This window comes from Accipiter gentilis, chromosome 10, assembly GCF_929443795.1.
Source record: "Accipiter gentilis chromosome 10, bAccGen1.1, whole genome shotgun sequence".
In the NCBI taxonomy this organism is placed as follows: Eukaryota; Metazoa; Chordata; class Aves; order Accipitriformes; family Accipitridae; genus Astur; species Astur gentilis.
The window spans coordinates 6018330-6032845 of NC_064889.1; the positions used below are offsets into that span (position 1 = coordinate 6018330).

The 14516-nt window shown below is 37.2% G+C and overlaps 1 protein-coding gene across 5 annotated transcripts in view; it reads right to left on the reverse strand.

Moving 5' to 3' along the window:
* USP3 (ubiquitin specific peptidase 3) overlaps positions 1-14516 on the reverse strand; it is a 47198-nt gene that overhangs the window by 22263 nt on the left and 10419 nt on the right. For all 5 annotated transcript variants that reach the window (XR_007507492.1, XM_049812419.1, XM_049812418.1 and 2 more), the window contains exons 2-3: positions 7118-7178; positions 4630-4761 (exon numbers count right to left, since the gene is read on the reverse strand). Coding sequence is in view for 4 of the 5 variants with exons in the window: in XM_049812419.1 (XP_049668376.1) it covers positions 4630-4761; positions 7118-7178 (193 nt within the window). In the remaining variant the exon portion in view is untranslated. The remainder of the gene's footprint in view (positions 1-4629; positions 4762-7117; positions 7179-14516) is intronic.

Genomic DNA, 14516 nt, shown 5'->3' on the forward strand with positions numbered 1-14516 from the left:
ATCTTTACATAAAACTGCAAGTTAGCACTTTCCCCAAGATGGAGGAATAAAACCAAATACATCATTAAATATCAGGGTCCTTGCAACAGTGGAAAAGTAATTTTAAGATTCACTTAAAAACAAGACAAGCTGCTTTTATTTCTCCTTTTAATGGGCAGGTTTTTTAAACTACCTCCCTTGGAACACTGAGGGTTTAGCACTACTACTAGAAATAACAGCACTACAACCAATCTATTTTGGATAAACGAAGTAAACAGCACAGGACATAGTTTATGCTTTAATAGCTTAAAGTTTGCTGAGCCCACACATCTTAAAGGTAAACTGCTGAGAGATTACTTCCTATATGTGAAGCTGACATTCAAAACAAATGTTTAATTTGTGATCGTCAGGGTTATCACAAATTAACAATATACCTTTCTGAATACAGCAGTTCTACAATATGCTTTTAACAGCAATTGTACAGAACAAATTCTATACTTCAGGGAGGGTCCCTCATATGGATTAGCACAATATCTTCCTCTCTATACACTTTCTATTTTTAGCACCTCTGCCACCTCTAAGGCCTGGTCTTTTTGGGCCTCCTTTGTTGCTAACATGGCAGCAAGCCAGTGAATGTATGCACTGCTCTGGGGAATACTTATGCTTAGTTCTGGCTGTTTCAGTAGGTTACAGAATTTCATGCTATGTTTAAAAGCCAACTGAAGACAGAACAAGAAAAATTAAGAAAATCCAAGTTTCTTTAGTTGTGCTAACTCCTTACATGAATAAACTAAGAACTCAAGTTTTACTGTCCTGATAAAAGGCTTCTTAATCTCTTTAATTTCTACTGATTGTAGAATGCAAAATAATGGTCCTAAACAATCTCATTTTTGGATGCTCATGCACTAGCACAGGAGGTCTGCTTTGTAAATAGAACCACCACCACCACAAAAAGAAAGACTAAAAAAGAATTTTTTAAAGTCCTTGGCATTTAGTTATTTTTACATCAGCCCGCAGGGGCTGGGGGGCACACAGGACTGATGAGGACATTTGCACAACCATGGGCCTTTAAGGAGGCTAATGGGTCAGAAATCTGACCTGCATGTTGTGTATGGGATTAAATGAACACGGGAAACATATTATGCAAATACATAAACAGGGCAGCCTTTCTTCTTCTGTGCTAACCAACTGTCTTTGCACTAGCACAGAGAAAACAAATTTACAAGAGTCCTCTTTCAGGAAACATATTTCTGAAAGCAGGCTTCTTATACATATCATTCTACTTCTTGTGCGCAGAAAAATGACCACTAACACAGAAGGAGAAAGCATCATATGATAGCTTGAAGACAAAAAAGATCTGTACTTCTTGTAAACTCTTTGTGCTTAGTACTTTAGAACTAACTGAAAGGCTGATTACCTCCAAAAAGTGGAATTCAGGGGTCTGTTTTTCTCAGTGCTTAGGGTCTCAAACATAATTCAGTCTGAAGATTTAGTATTGCATCTACTGTCTCAAAAGTGACCAAAGAATCAAGAGAATTGTACTCTCATAATAAATAAAAGATTAATATCCTCTCAACTTTTCCACTGTGAAGACTGAACAGGTGAATAGGACATAGAAGAAATATCAAAATCCTTTGGAAAGCAAATCCCTAGTTGCCTAATACTTGAGGATACCTCAAGCATGTCTGTATTTTGAAAAACATTACCAAATTCATAAATACAATAAAAACCTCACCTCAGATTAAAAAAAAAAAAAAAAAAAAATTAACCACCATCCCACCAGAACTGAAACATTTTGTTTTCAAAGCTATGTTGAAAGCTTGTGATCATGTAAAAGAAAACATCTTCCACGCTGAAATGCAGTTAAAGGAGACTGCTTGATCTCATTTTGGTTTACAGCAAGACTGCATGTGAACTATAAACAAAATTCAGTAAACCACAGTAGGTTCAACAGTCACATAGTATTTCTTCCCTTTGGGCTGAAAAGAATAGCTAAGGCAAACCCTGGACTGTGCTCTCATGACTGCATGAAAGGTTATGACAAGGCCAAGGAAAAGCAAAGGATTAAACGTCTTCTGCTTCGAAAAGAGCCCATACAGGCCTGCTCGCTGCTACTATCATGTAAGCTAAGAAACACAGTAAATTGGGATCCATAGGATAAAAATGGAACAAGAGTATTCTACTCAACTCTGTGCAGTAAACAAAATGGCAAATAGAAATATAAAAGCCAGCACTGCATCAAAGTACCTCCATTATTTTTACAGTAGAAGTAAAATTCAATTAAGTCTTAGAATGGTATTTTCTTGACTTTCAAATTATTGAGGATGCCCACATTGCTAGCATAAAGTATTATTCTTTAAATAAAAGTTCACTTAAAAGAAACATCATTGCATAAACATAGCACTGTCTACTGGATTCATGTCTACACTGAAGAAACTAACAAATAACATTTCAAAATTCAATCTCCAGAGTAGATAGTTACGACTTGAATTCACCCAACTATTTGCTTTAACTGGCAATCACTATTTGATAGCAGCCCCTGCAGTACTGTCTGAAATAAAGGGGCAGAAGTTGGCCTGAATGCTTTCTGCTTCATCTTTACACATCTAAGCTCATTTCCACTGAAAAAAATGGGTGCAGTAACAAGTCCAGGTATCTTTTTCTGATTATCAGGTGGGAACAAACTGAAATATCCTAAACAAGCAAAGATACACTGCTTTTGAAACTTGTTCAGCTTCACATTAGCATGGGAGAGTTACAATTTGCTAGTGAATTATACACAACAGGAACTCCCCAAGGCAAAGCTCTCTACAATTAGTTCCAGTTCATCCATAGATGACTCAGCCTTCTACTTCGATTACAGCAGAAAAGACATCACATGCTGAACTGCTTCTCATCTGTCCTACCACAAATATGCTGTGAAACACCAGTGAGCTTCCTAAGTGCGTGCCTACCTGATCCTCATAAGCACAATTTGCTTCAGTAATAGATCCCACAGTCCTCAGTTTGGCTGTCATCATTTTGCAATGTCCATGTTGGGTTTGGAATAAGGTCAGCAGAATGCTCTGACTTGCTGATATAACTCATCAAGCCTCAGCAAGTTGGGCATACTATTTGTCATAGTAAATGGAGCTATAATCAAGACTTCAAATACCCTGCTAAAATTCCTCCACACATTACCTTCAGAGTGACTAGAAGACAGGTTGTGCTTCAAACAAAACAAAAAGCCACAACGTAGAACTCAGTGGTTAACAGCATTAATTGGGAAAGTGGAATTAGCTTCCCACAGCTGTTCCAATGCTGGTAACCCATATCACTTGGAAAAATTTTGGTTTTTAACTTTTTCACATAGGGGCAGATAAAAATGCTGGTCATTTAAATAAAATGTAAATAGAAGCAAAATCACCGCACATCAAAGCTACTCAAACCTTTCTTCTATGCTTAACATCTGTACAGCTGCATGCACCAGCTTGAATAATTTTTTTGTTGCTACAAACAAAATATCTTAAGGTGACACCACTTAACTGTGGCTTTACTTCTAGGGGAAAAAAATATTTGTTACGGAAGTATTCCTCATAAAACTGGATACCCAAACTTCAGCAAACAGATTTTTCCCTGATGAAGTACACAAAAGATACGTAATTATTTGAATAGAACACCCATCAGTGGAGCTATATACTCAGTAATTTTACAAGACCATAACACTCATTTCCCTGAGATCTGCACCATTCTAATTTTGCACTGCCACACCGCACAAGTAACAACATAGATGGGAAACCATGAAGCTAACAGGAAATGGGGAAGCAGCTATCAACAGTTTTGCTGAGGGGTGAAGAGGTGGAAGATGCTGAGTGCACAAAAGCATCGTTTGCAATAGACTTCCAGTCTTTGCTCTCTAAGGAACAAGGAAGATAGGGAACCTGACATTACCAGCATAACTATGAAATCTTCCTAAACAGTACTGATATCTCACTGTAAGAAACTGATAGAATAAGTCAGTCCAGGCCATTCTTCTGTTAAAAGAATCACTTCTGTGATTCTGCTATGTAATCTTGCTAGAGAGTTGATTCTGCTTCCCAACAGCATCCATCATTTTCCCAAACTCATACAGGTTGCACCAAATCTCAAAAAAAAGCAGCCTTTCTTTCAGAGTGAAGAAAAAAATATTAATATTGGAAAAAATCCCAAACAAAACACACACATACACACCACAAGTTCACATCTCTTGGGCAGGATCTACAGTGTATTACTTTACTTTCTGATATTCTTACAAATAAATGGTATGTGAAAGGCTCACCAATTTGATGGAAGGAGCAACTAAAACCAAACAGCAGTTTTTGTAATTAAAAGGTTAGGTTCTCAACATACCCCAAAGCAAACAGAAGCAACTCCAAATCACATAAATAGCATTTACTTTAAAAAGTTTCTGCTAAGTTATTTGAAATGTGGGAGTTTAGCCACAACCAGTCCTACAATACATATGCAGAAGCAGAGGGTTATTTCACAACTGTTTTTAAACAGCCAGGTCTGGAAATCAAGAGATTAAGTGCTCAAAAATATGTGTAATGTAATGCTTCAGAAGATTCTAAAAGTTTCCACCTTCTATCTAGTACATAAAAAGTTGTCAAATTACAGCGTTTCAACCCTTACCAGTATGTACTGTAACTACTGCAATCCATACACACGGTATGCTGAACTTTCTCTTGTTTTTCTGTTTTCTTATGATTGGTCATAGGAATCTGTGCATCTTCATAATGCTTTTTTGCATGGCCATTCACATATCTAAAATAAATGAAAACCAGAAAGTCTTATACTTTTAAACAGTTACTTAACCAACATTCATTGAAAATAAGAAGAAAAAAGGCAGCCTAATAAGCATCTGGTACTTATACAGGCATTAAATTAGGCAATTCATCTGTGTGAAAACATTGGTTAAATTTTCTAACTTTTTACCCCTTTGCTCTCCCATGTTGTCCAAATTAATCTCTCCGTCTCCTTCATAGCAACCACAAACTGGCATCCTTGTACCAAACCCCAGGATCTGGGACCTGAACAGCCTGATGCACCTTCACAGCTGAGAAAATCATTAGCTCCCTTTTTCAATACCTGTAATGTGGTTAGTCCTCCATATTGCTATCCCATATATTTTTTCTTACAGCTCTACTTTTTTCTCTACCCAGCACTCATCATGTTTGTGATTACTTTAACAGCGTGCTGTCCCCTACATAAAAGCACAACCATTTTAAGCTTTCCCATTCTGCAGCACAATTTAATATTAGAGCATTCTACATTTTATAAAGTTCATGAATTTGAAAGGCTCTAGGGCTTGGGGTCACATAACTGAAAAAAAGAAATCTAAAATCCTACAGCTCTTTTGCTGACATAATGAGCATTTTCATACTTGAATTTTAAGATGTAGGAAATTAAGCATCTTTAATTAAAAAAGTGTCATTATAAATGCAAGAGCCCTAAGTATCAGCTGAAAATCATTAACACTTAGAAGTGCATGGCCAGACCTCAGGTGAATTCCCTCCTGCCCTATTTCTTGCTTGTTGAACTCAGAAATGCTAACCAATAGGAACTCTGCACATGCTCCACATGAAGGTCTTTGTATTCTACACTTGTTCTCCCACATGCAGGTGTAAACAATTCTGCTAACACAGCTGTGTTAGTTAAGGCACTGAAGCCACAGGGCTACCGACATTGCTGTGCTGGCAGAATCCTGCAGCAATTATGTCATAACCCGAATGAGACAGTTGTGCTTGCAGGAGTTGGTTTTCTGCCTAACAATGCAAATGACAGGTTTATAAAGCTATTCTCCCACCAGAAATGCTCTGCTGCTGTAACAACATCAGTAACATTCCCTATGACCCTACCTGGAGGATGTACTTCAAGTGAAGATCTGAAAAGCTCTCTTTCTCTTCCTTTGGTTTCAAACATTATCTGAACACAAGAACATGCCATGTGCTTTCATGATCAAAAGTGCTCCCACTGCAAGGTCTATATTACATTCTTCTCATTCAGTTGTTTTCCATCCTAAGGATGGGAGCAGTTTGGAAAGCCAAAACAAACTACATAAATAACTGACTCGATGTCTACTAACTGCACCCAAGAAAGGTCACATGTGGACAGTAATAATGTTTTTTTAAAATTAATAACAAGTAAAATATTCCAAACTATTTATTTCACACTGTCACATAACATGAAGTAGCTCCCCCTCTCTTAGCTCTCACCAAGTATAAATTTATAAAATAAATTAATAAATAAAAAGAGATAAAAAGGGGTTTGTGCTGAAAACTCTGAATAAGAGACACAATTAAAATTGTGGCACTTACTGCTATCCAGCTCAAAGAAACAAAACCTGGAGTTCATTGAATCCACTTTGAAAGACAAAGTCACTAAGTTTAATGATGCCTTTCCAGAATAAAAGCACACCAGCACAGACACTATCCTACAGATGAAAACATGTTCACATCTCAGATACTGTCTAAACATCAACACTAACTGTATTCTCATTAGTATGTGCATCTCCAACATTTATGTAGCAGCAAATAACAGCATTGACTGTATCATGCCTCTACAAATTCTTTTGGTGTACTTCAACTAACACAGACAAAAACCAGGTGTACTCTGAAGGAACTCTGATGGTAGATAGTCCTTATATGTTATGGCAATAACTTCATTCCAAAACTACACTACAGTGCATTTAAGGTATTTTCTGTCTAAGCTGGACAGCTGCTGTTTTTCTCAAAATAAGCTGCACCACTTTGGATTTGTGGGTTTCCAAGAATTCTTACTGGTTTAACCTAATTACAATAGAAACATCCTTTACAGAATGGACCTTTACAATAATCCACTGAATGAGCAATTCTCCAGGCACTTTGTGAGCTGAGCAATCACATTCACCATATCCTTTTCTTTGGGGGAAAAAAAAAATTATGTCGAGTATAATCTCTGGACTCTCATAAGGTAGCAAAGAAGTGTGTTTAGTATAAACATAAAATGCTAAATGAGATCATGAAAGGTTTATTTCAAGAAATTATATACAAGGCATTCAGGAAAATTTTGAATGAACTGCCTCAGTCAAGCAACAAAGGAAAAAGGTCTGAAGATTTGCACACTAACACTTTGTACTCACCTTCCACAATGGACACTTGAGCACGTCAAACAGACCCATGGACTTTTATTTGACCGGCACACTGTAAAAGATTTTAAAAAAGTGTCAAATGAATTGTCTCTGATATTACAGTTGTATAACACATCCTAAGCACTAGCAATAGCTCTGCTGACTCCACCTTAGCAGCACAATTATATAAAAGAGCCCGTCATGTTCATTAACCTATATTAGGGACTAAACTAACAGACTGAAGAGCTATTGACACTAAAAAGCACATTAGCCTTCTGGCTTGGGTTTTAGTCACAGGCTACATGTTTACCTGTTACTTTCCAAGAAAAAAATAATTTTTGTTTGTATTATATCCACATGAGGTCTACTTGATTTTGAAATACAACACATAAGTATCAGAAGCACAAGTAGCAAAAACACTGGTAAAGTTTAAAAACCTTTCTTTTAGCTTTTAATAAGGCAGTCCACAGAACACAGGGGGAAAAAAAGCCACAGCGCTTCACTTCTATTTCATAAAACTTGTTATACAAGAAGCCATTTTAAAGAAGATATTGCAAGAAAGCCTGGCAATCTGATAAGACGCACACAGAATTACTTTGCAATGCCTGATAATACACACCATTTATACAATACGTATTCCTATGCTGCAGTGCCAGTAAAGGCTTTACCCATAAAGATTTTACCCTTTCAGTCAAGCACAAGCAGCTGAAAAATTAAAATGTAACACAGTGCTGTGCTTCGCAATCCATTCAAGACATCAGAAGATGTTATCCAAGTTTTTAGCTGTCTTCTGAATCTAGAAAACTTAAATTAAACAAACATGGATGTTTTTTAAGCTAAAGGGCTTAAAATGAAAAAACAACAGATACTAGAAAATGATGGAACACCATCCCAAGGTAGAGTCACAGAAACAGGATATTTCAACTCCTACCCCAAGCCAGTAGCAAAGCCTGCAAATTCAGATTAGAAACAAAATCTCAATAAATAACCCAGGTAGGCAGAACACAGTAAAACAGGCAAAAGCAGAGCAAAATTGCCATTAGTCAAGTCAAAAAAAAGTATATGCGTCTTTATAAACAACAGCCATTTTGGAACTACAACTAAATCGATATTGAACCCTCAAATTTTGAGAGGAATTCCATTTTGGATCATGTCATTGACGAAGGGATGCTACAATATACAACACTTAGATTTGAATGAGGTAAAATTGTTAACAACTATGCATTACCACAGAATTTACAGAAATAGCATTACACTTTCAAATGCCCAACTAATATGATGAGAAAAGAAAAATGAAATGCTAAGTGCACTTCTGCAAGGGGCGAAAACAACAATAAAAAGACAACTTCGCTTATCCCAAAAATACAAAAGGGTATGATGCCACCTAATTTTTATACACGCTATAAATAACTGCTTCTTGGAGCAGCCCGTCAAGAGTCACAGTGGAAAAACGACATCAGAAACATGAGGGTCTGTAAGGCCAGGGGGAAGAGGGACAAAGAGAAGAGGATTAAACCTAGTGTACACGTAAATTATTTATATTGTTATTTATTGTGGAAAAGCTTGAGAACAGCCTTCCCTGACTGGAGTCACACCTTAGAAAAAGGAACTGAGGAAACAAGCATGCACAGAAGCTGCTCCAGGGCAGGATCACCTGAGCAGGCTAATTCAGGACTTCTAGCAAAACTCAAAAATAGGTTCACCAAGCTACAAACCATGGTACATATCAAACTGATCAAACTGTTAAGATCAAAGACTATCAGAGAAAGCCAAGCTAACAAAAGTCAAAGAAGTTTCTTTATCAAATTAAATGCTAATTAAAAAGAAAAGGCAAGGAGGGGGTCAATATTTAATTGGGAGAGAAGCGACTAGCTTAGCTGTTTAGAAGAGCTAATATAGTTTTCCACCATTTACATTTCACCTTTTTTAAATCAGACAGAAAAATAAACTAGCTAACACTGCTTCTTAAAGAATTGTTTTCTGGATTTGAACTCATTATTACAAATAGTTGTTGTATTTCAATTCACAGGCCCAATCCAAGGAATGTTTAAAACTAAGAATTTTACTTTTACTATGTTCACTGGAAAAAAGCACATTCCACAGAAATATTATTTGAACTAACTACTTTTAAGTCTTTAGCAAAGAATTGTTTTCTTCAACTGCTGCCACTATTACTTTACTTGAGAAATACATTTTCTCACATGTCTCAGTTTTCTGGTTTTGGTTTTCCAAAAACAAATTTTCCTATTTCTAAAAGTTGATGGATTCCCACAACTGTGAAGATAATCTTGCAATAGATAGAAGACAGCCAGGTAGAGCTGTTTTGGCTTACATTTCAAGTTAGAAAAGTGGAAGAAGTTAGTCTAGTTTGACCAAAACGTTACCGAGAAAACCAACATTTGGCACTGGCAAATAGAAGAGAAAGGGAAGACATTAAATAGCCATCATCAATTAAAAATGGGCTAAATGGACCACTGCTTAACCTGATACAATTTTATTTTCCTGAATTACACAAACTGAAAGGTAAAAAAATTAACGATAAGGAAAGAGAAGCCAAAATCATTCATGCCCTTAAACACAGATTAAGTGCTGCATGAACAAACCACTACCCTACACGTTCCTTGCCAGGAACACAAGACAGTCTTCCTAGACATTAAAATCCCAGCAGAAATCTCTCACTTTGCAATAACATTTTTGCTTTCAATATTGTTATCATCTGTGGACAGAACGGGTTCTCAACCAGTAGGTCAAAGCATTACAATGCAAACTATTATTCTTACTTTCCACCATGTACCAGACAATTCCAAATTTATATTCAGGTATTTGAAATACTTGCAATGCTTGCTTGTCAAGTGACAAATTATACTTAAGTAGTGCTCATTCTGCAGAGTTCACACCAGGTTTAAGTGTTCTGCACAAAGCAGCATACAAGTCCACCAACTCTGCACAATGCCAAACAGTGTCCACTAAAATTTTCCATCTTTTTTATATCAGGGAATAGGAAAAGATGGCTCATTTGTTTGCTTTAACTTTTAGGAAGAACTTTGCTCCAATTGCATCACATTAGAAATGTGTAGTTTATCTTCTGCACAAACATCTCCTCCCACAAAGAACTCAAATAACATGGAAGTGACTCCCACTAAGATTAAACACAGAAGCCAATATTAAATTTGTGACCCACAGTTGCTCTGTTCTGAGAGGATTACACAACTGATTTTTTTTAGAGGTTGCTGAAGATTGTAGTCTGTATTTCTCTGAGGTTGGCTTGGTAGATATCTGCATTAAAACTTGGCTCTCTAGGTATTCCTCAATTCAGATCTTGAAGCAGTTACCGTCTGTTACTTACTGTTAATAAATTAAATTAGGCTGGGATCTTCAGTTATTAGTTAGGACTCTAACAAGATGGGCACCATGAAATGCACAGCAGAAGCGCAGTCACTGCCCTGAACCCCTTATAATCTAAATTAAAGGTAGACAGTTTGGCTTCATCTGTAAAGAAAGTGCATGTTGCTCCTTTCAGATATGGTACTTACACAAAGGCACTAGACTTAAAAGTAGACCAGAAACAAGAGAGAGAGACAGATGCATAGCAAACCCCTTCTCAGTTCAGAGCACATTGCACAGACCTGGAACTTGGCCCTTAAATCAGACTTGGGTGTTCAGGACTTTCAAGTCAGACAGTTACATCGGATCATGAGGAAAGACTCCCAGACGCATTTGTACAGGTACGTATGTGTTCCCTCAATAATGAGTATTCCAATTGGGATTTGGGGGTTTATTTTTTTTAGTGCTGTTTAGAAAAAGAAGAGGAGGGGTGCGCTACATTAGCACCCCCTACTTTGAAATAAAGTTATGTACAACAAACATCTTAATCACATCAAAAAGAACTTAATTAACTGTGGTTTTTACACCTTATTTAGTGGTATACAGGCTAAGGAACACTGGCTGCTTTCTGGGCTTGAACTAAAGTGGCTATTGCAACAGTTACCAACTGCCTCATTTTGCTATATTTTTAGAATAGCTTCAAGTGGTTAGGCAAATATGATACTAACATGTCAAAAGAAAAGGGAAAGCAAATCTGCAATGCCACAATGTTGTCTGAAGTAGTAAGTAATTTGCCATTTTAGATCAGTATTGGCTTCTTCAGAAGCTTAGAAACACAATTTTTCATCACGTAATAGGAAGGGGAAATACTATCTTTTACTTTATCTTTCTCTAAGAGAAATCTGAATACTCATTTGTTATACAGCCTACAAAGCCCTCTGTAAATGAGGAGGAGTATCAATCCATCCCCAAGAGAGCAATCAAACACCACTACATAAAGACTCATACATAACTATGGGAACATTCAGAGACGTCCCTCCAGCTTCTACTTTCTGTAAATCATCCTGATAACATTCATCAAGTTACGCCAAGTAGAATGAGTAAGATATGTTTAATCAGTTTGGCACTCTCATCACAGGGGCCCCACCCTATCTTACCCTCATGATCACTCAAATGTGTACTTATGAATCTTGACTTTTTTTTTTTTTTCTTACTGAAAACTGACTCCAAGTGCAGTCTTGTGAAGCATGAATGCTCCTGGCAAACACTGTATTCCTTACAGAAGAAAGCTGCAGATTTCCACTGCAGGAAAGTTACAACTATGTAGAAGTATACAAACAACCCGTGAAACTAATAGTATTGTTTAAATAGCACACTGCATAATTTAGAAACTGGCAAAAGAAAAAAGAAGCAGGAAGAGGAGGAGACAAACAGGAAGCAGTTTCTGTAAGGCAGCCAAGTTAAGAAACCTGCAAGATACAGTGTCCACCAAAGAACTGGCAGTAGCGCAGCCATGTGATCAACGCAAACTGGTGACTTTGCCAGTCACAGGAGCACAAGTGACCTGAGGCCATAGCTACTACAGAACTGTGCCTACATCCAAGTTTTAAAACAGTTCTTTATTACATCACTAAAGAAAAGGCCACAAAATATCAGCACAGTAAGAGCAATACTTCGGTCCTTCTGTTAAGAGCACTTTGAATGGAAACGATTAGCATCATTAGACTCTTCCCAGTAGTCTCCACAGCCTTTATAAGATGGCCTAGATTTTGTTCTCAAAAGGAGCTATACCAACACTACTATCCTACTTGTATAATTGTATGGTTAAACTAAAGTAACATGATGACCTGCACAGAAACGTCTTTGGACTAGGTGACCTTTTTTTCTGTTCAGTTTATGTTGACATAGTAGGTCAGCTATACTGATACAAGCTAAACTGAAAAAGGCCACTGTTAACTCCACTCAGCATCTGCACAGGGAACAGTATTTAAATAGTTGCAGCTGCCACTGGTATACTGATACTGTGCTGAGCAAATTGTCCCACAAACATAAGCACTTGGTGACAAACATATATATGCTACAAAGTATAACATGCTGTATGTGTAGCATGTATACACATGCTATATGTATGCATGTGTGTATACACAAACATAAATGTGCATATATAAAAAAAGCAATACTGTTATAAAGTATTTTAGAGAAGTAGACTTACTTTTCCTTTCCCATACCTTTAACTTAACTTTGCCTAACAATCTCTCAGCACCCTGTTTAATTAAGATTTGGTAGCAGGACAATGTTACTCTACATTTTGCTCCTAAAAGAACCTGACAAATGCAGAAAAAAAAAAGAGCTGGGCAGTGTCCATTAACAACATGTGAAGAAAAAAAGAAGCAACAATCCGTATATCAAAATGTGAAACCGCTGCTTTGTGAAACATAATCCTTCTGTCTGTGACACATGCCCAAGGAACCAGACTTAAAGGTGCCTCCTCCAAAGATCTGGAAGTAGAGGCGAGAGAAACTTGCAATCAGAAATCCTGGGAAATGATCACAAGTGGTGGGAATATAAAAATCTGCACAAACATTTAACCAAAATTATGCAAACCCCTTTAGTAATAACATTTCAAATGCAAAGTTTTCAGTCACAGGATTCAGAGCATTTCTCAGAGAGCCCACTTCCATTTTACAGACTGAAAAATGGAGAATGAGAGATCGAATAATTTACCAAAAGAATTTTATCAGCATAGATCAGAACTGAGCCTACTAGCCCTAAGACCCAAGTCCTTTATGTCATTTTACTTGCAGGCAAGAGTGAAGCATCCCAAAACTCAGCACTCTACACAAACCTTAAGGTGACTTGCCAGAACAGCTCTAAATTAAACACCTAAAACTTCCCACATGCTATATACCAGGGCTGATCAAGCATCCGAGAGTGTCATCTATGAAAGCCAGTATTCTAAGTAGGGAATTGCTGAAGCCTATGAGAAATATCAAGGAGACAAACTTGTTGGATGTGGTCCCTCTGCTGGGCTTACATGCTGGGGTTGCAAAAAGGCTCTGCCCACCACTGGAATTTACAGCTGTAGAACTCCCTCTGGATGCCCACATGACGTCTTTTTTGAAGACTGAATATATCAGCTGAGTTTTCTCCACAATTCCCATTCATTCAAGATGTGCATGCCTCAGGTTTAATGCACATACCTCCTACCCTTGGAAGACCTTCCTTCCAGACTACTCCTAAGTGCTGAGGGAGGACTGACAATTACTTCTGTTAAAGCCAGCACTTCCTATAAATAAGCAGTTATTTGGGGGAACAGCAAGACAAAGCAAGAGAGAGTGTGACTTTCACCAAGCCTAGCATTTACAGCTTTTATCCAGCCTGCAGTCTCCACAGCAATGAATGTCCATGCATTCTATATTCAAAATCCACCAGACAAAACATTCAGTCATTAGAATTGAGACTGGAACCAAGGATTTTCCACTTAAAATGAACTAACTGTCCAAATCACAACATTACAGAGCCACGTGCATTCTTTCCTTCTGTGCCACAAACTTAGTTATAAACCAGCATGGACAATAAAACAGCTTCTCGGGGTAAAAACTAGAAGTCTTACTCGTCACAGAACAGTCCAGACTACAGGACATCTGGATATGTGCAGCATTGGACACTCTGGCACTGAAAAAAACATTTTATTAGCAGAATTAAAGAAGCCTAAAAAAAAATATAGGTATCCTCCAAGCTAAGTCAGTATTTTTACATGTAAAGATTCATAACAGGCAATATAAGGTACTTAGTACTAGAATACACATGTATTAACACATCTGATCATGTTCCTGCTTTTTTACTTCAAATTCTTTTGTGTATTTAAAAAGGCAGTCGCTACAAGTATCCACACAAGCTTTATCATCTGACCCTATTGTCCATTTACATTCAGGAGGAATCAAAAATACTCAAATGAGTACCTCAACTAAACATGTTGGTAAAATCGTAAGGCACTGCAGGCATTAACATATACAGAAGCACATTCCAAGTGGAATGTTAACATTATTTTATAATCTAGGAGTAGGTTCCAGAACTTAAATACTGA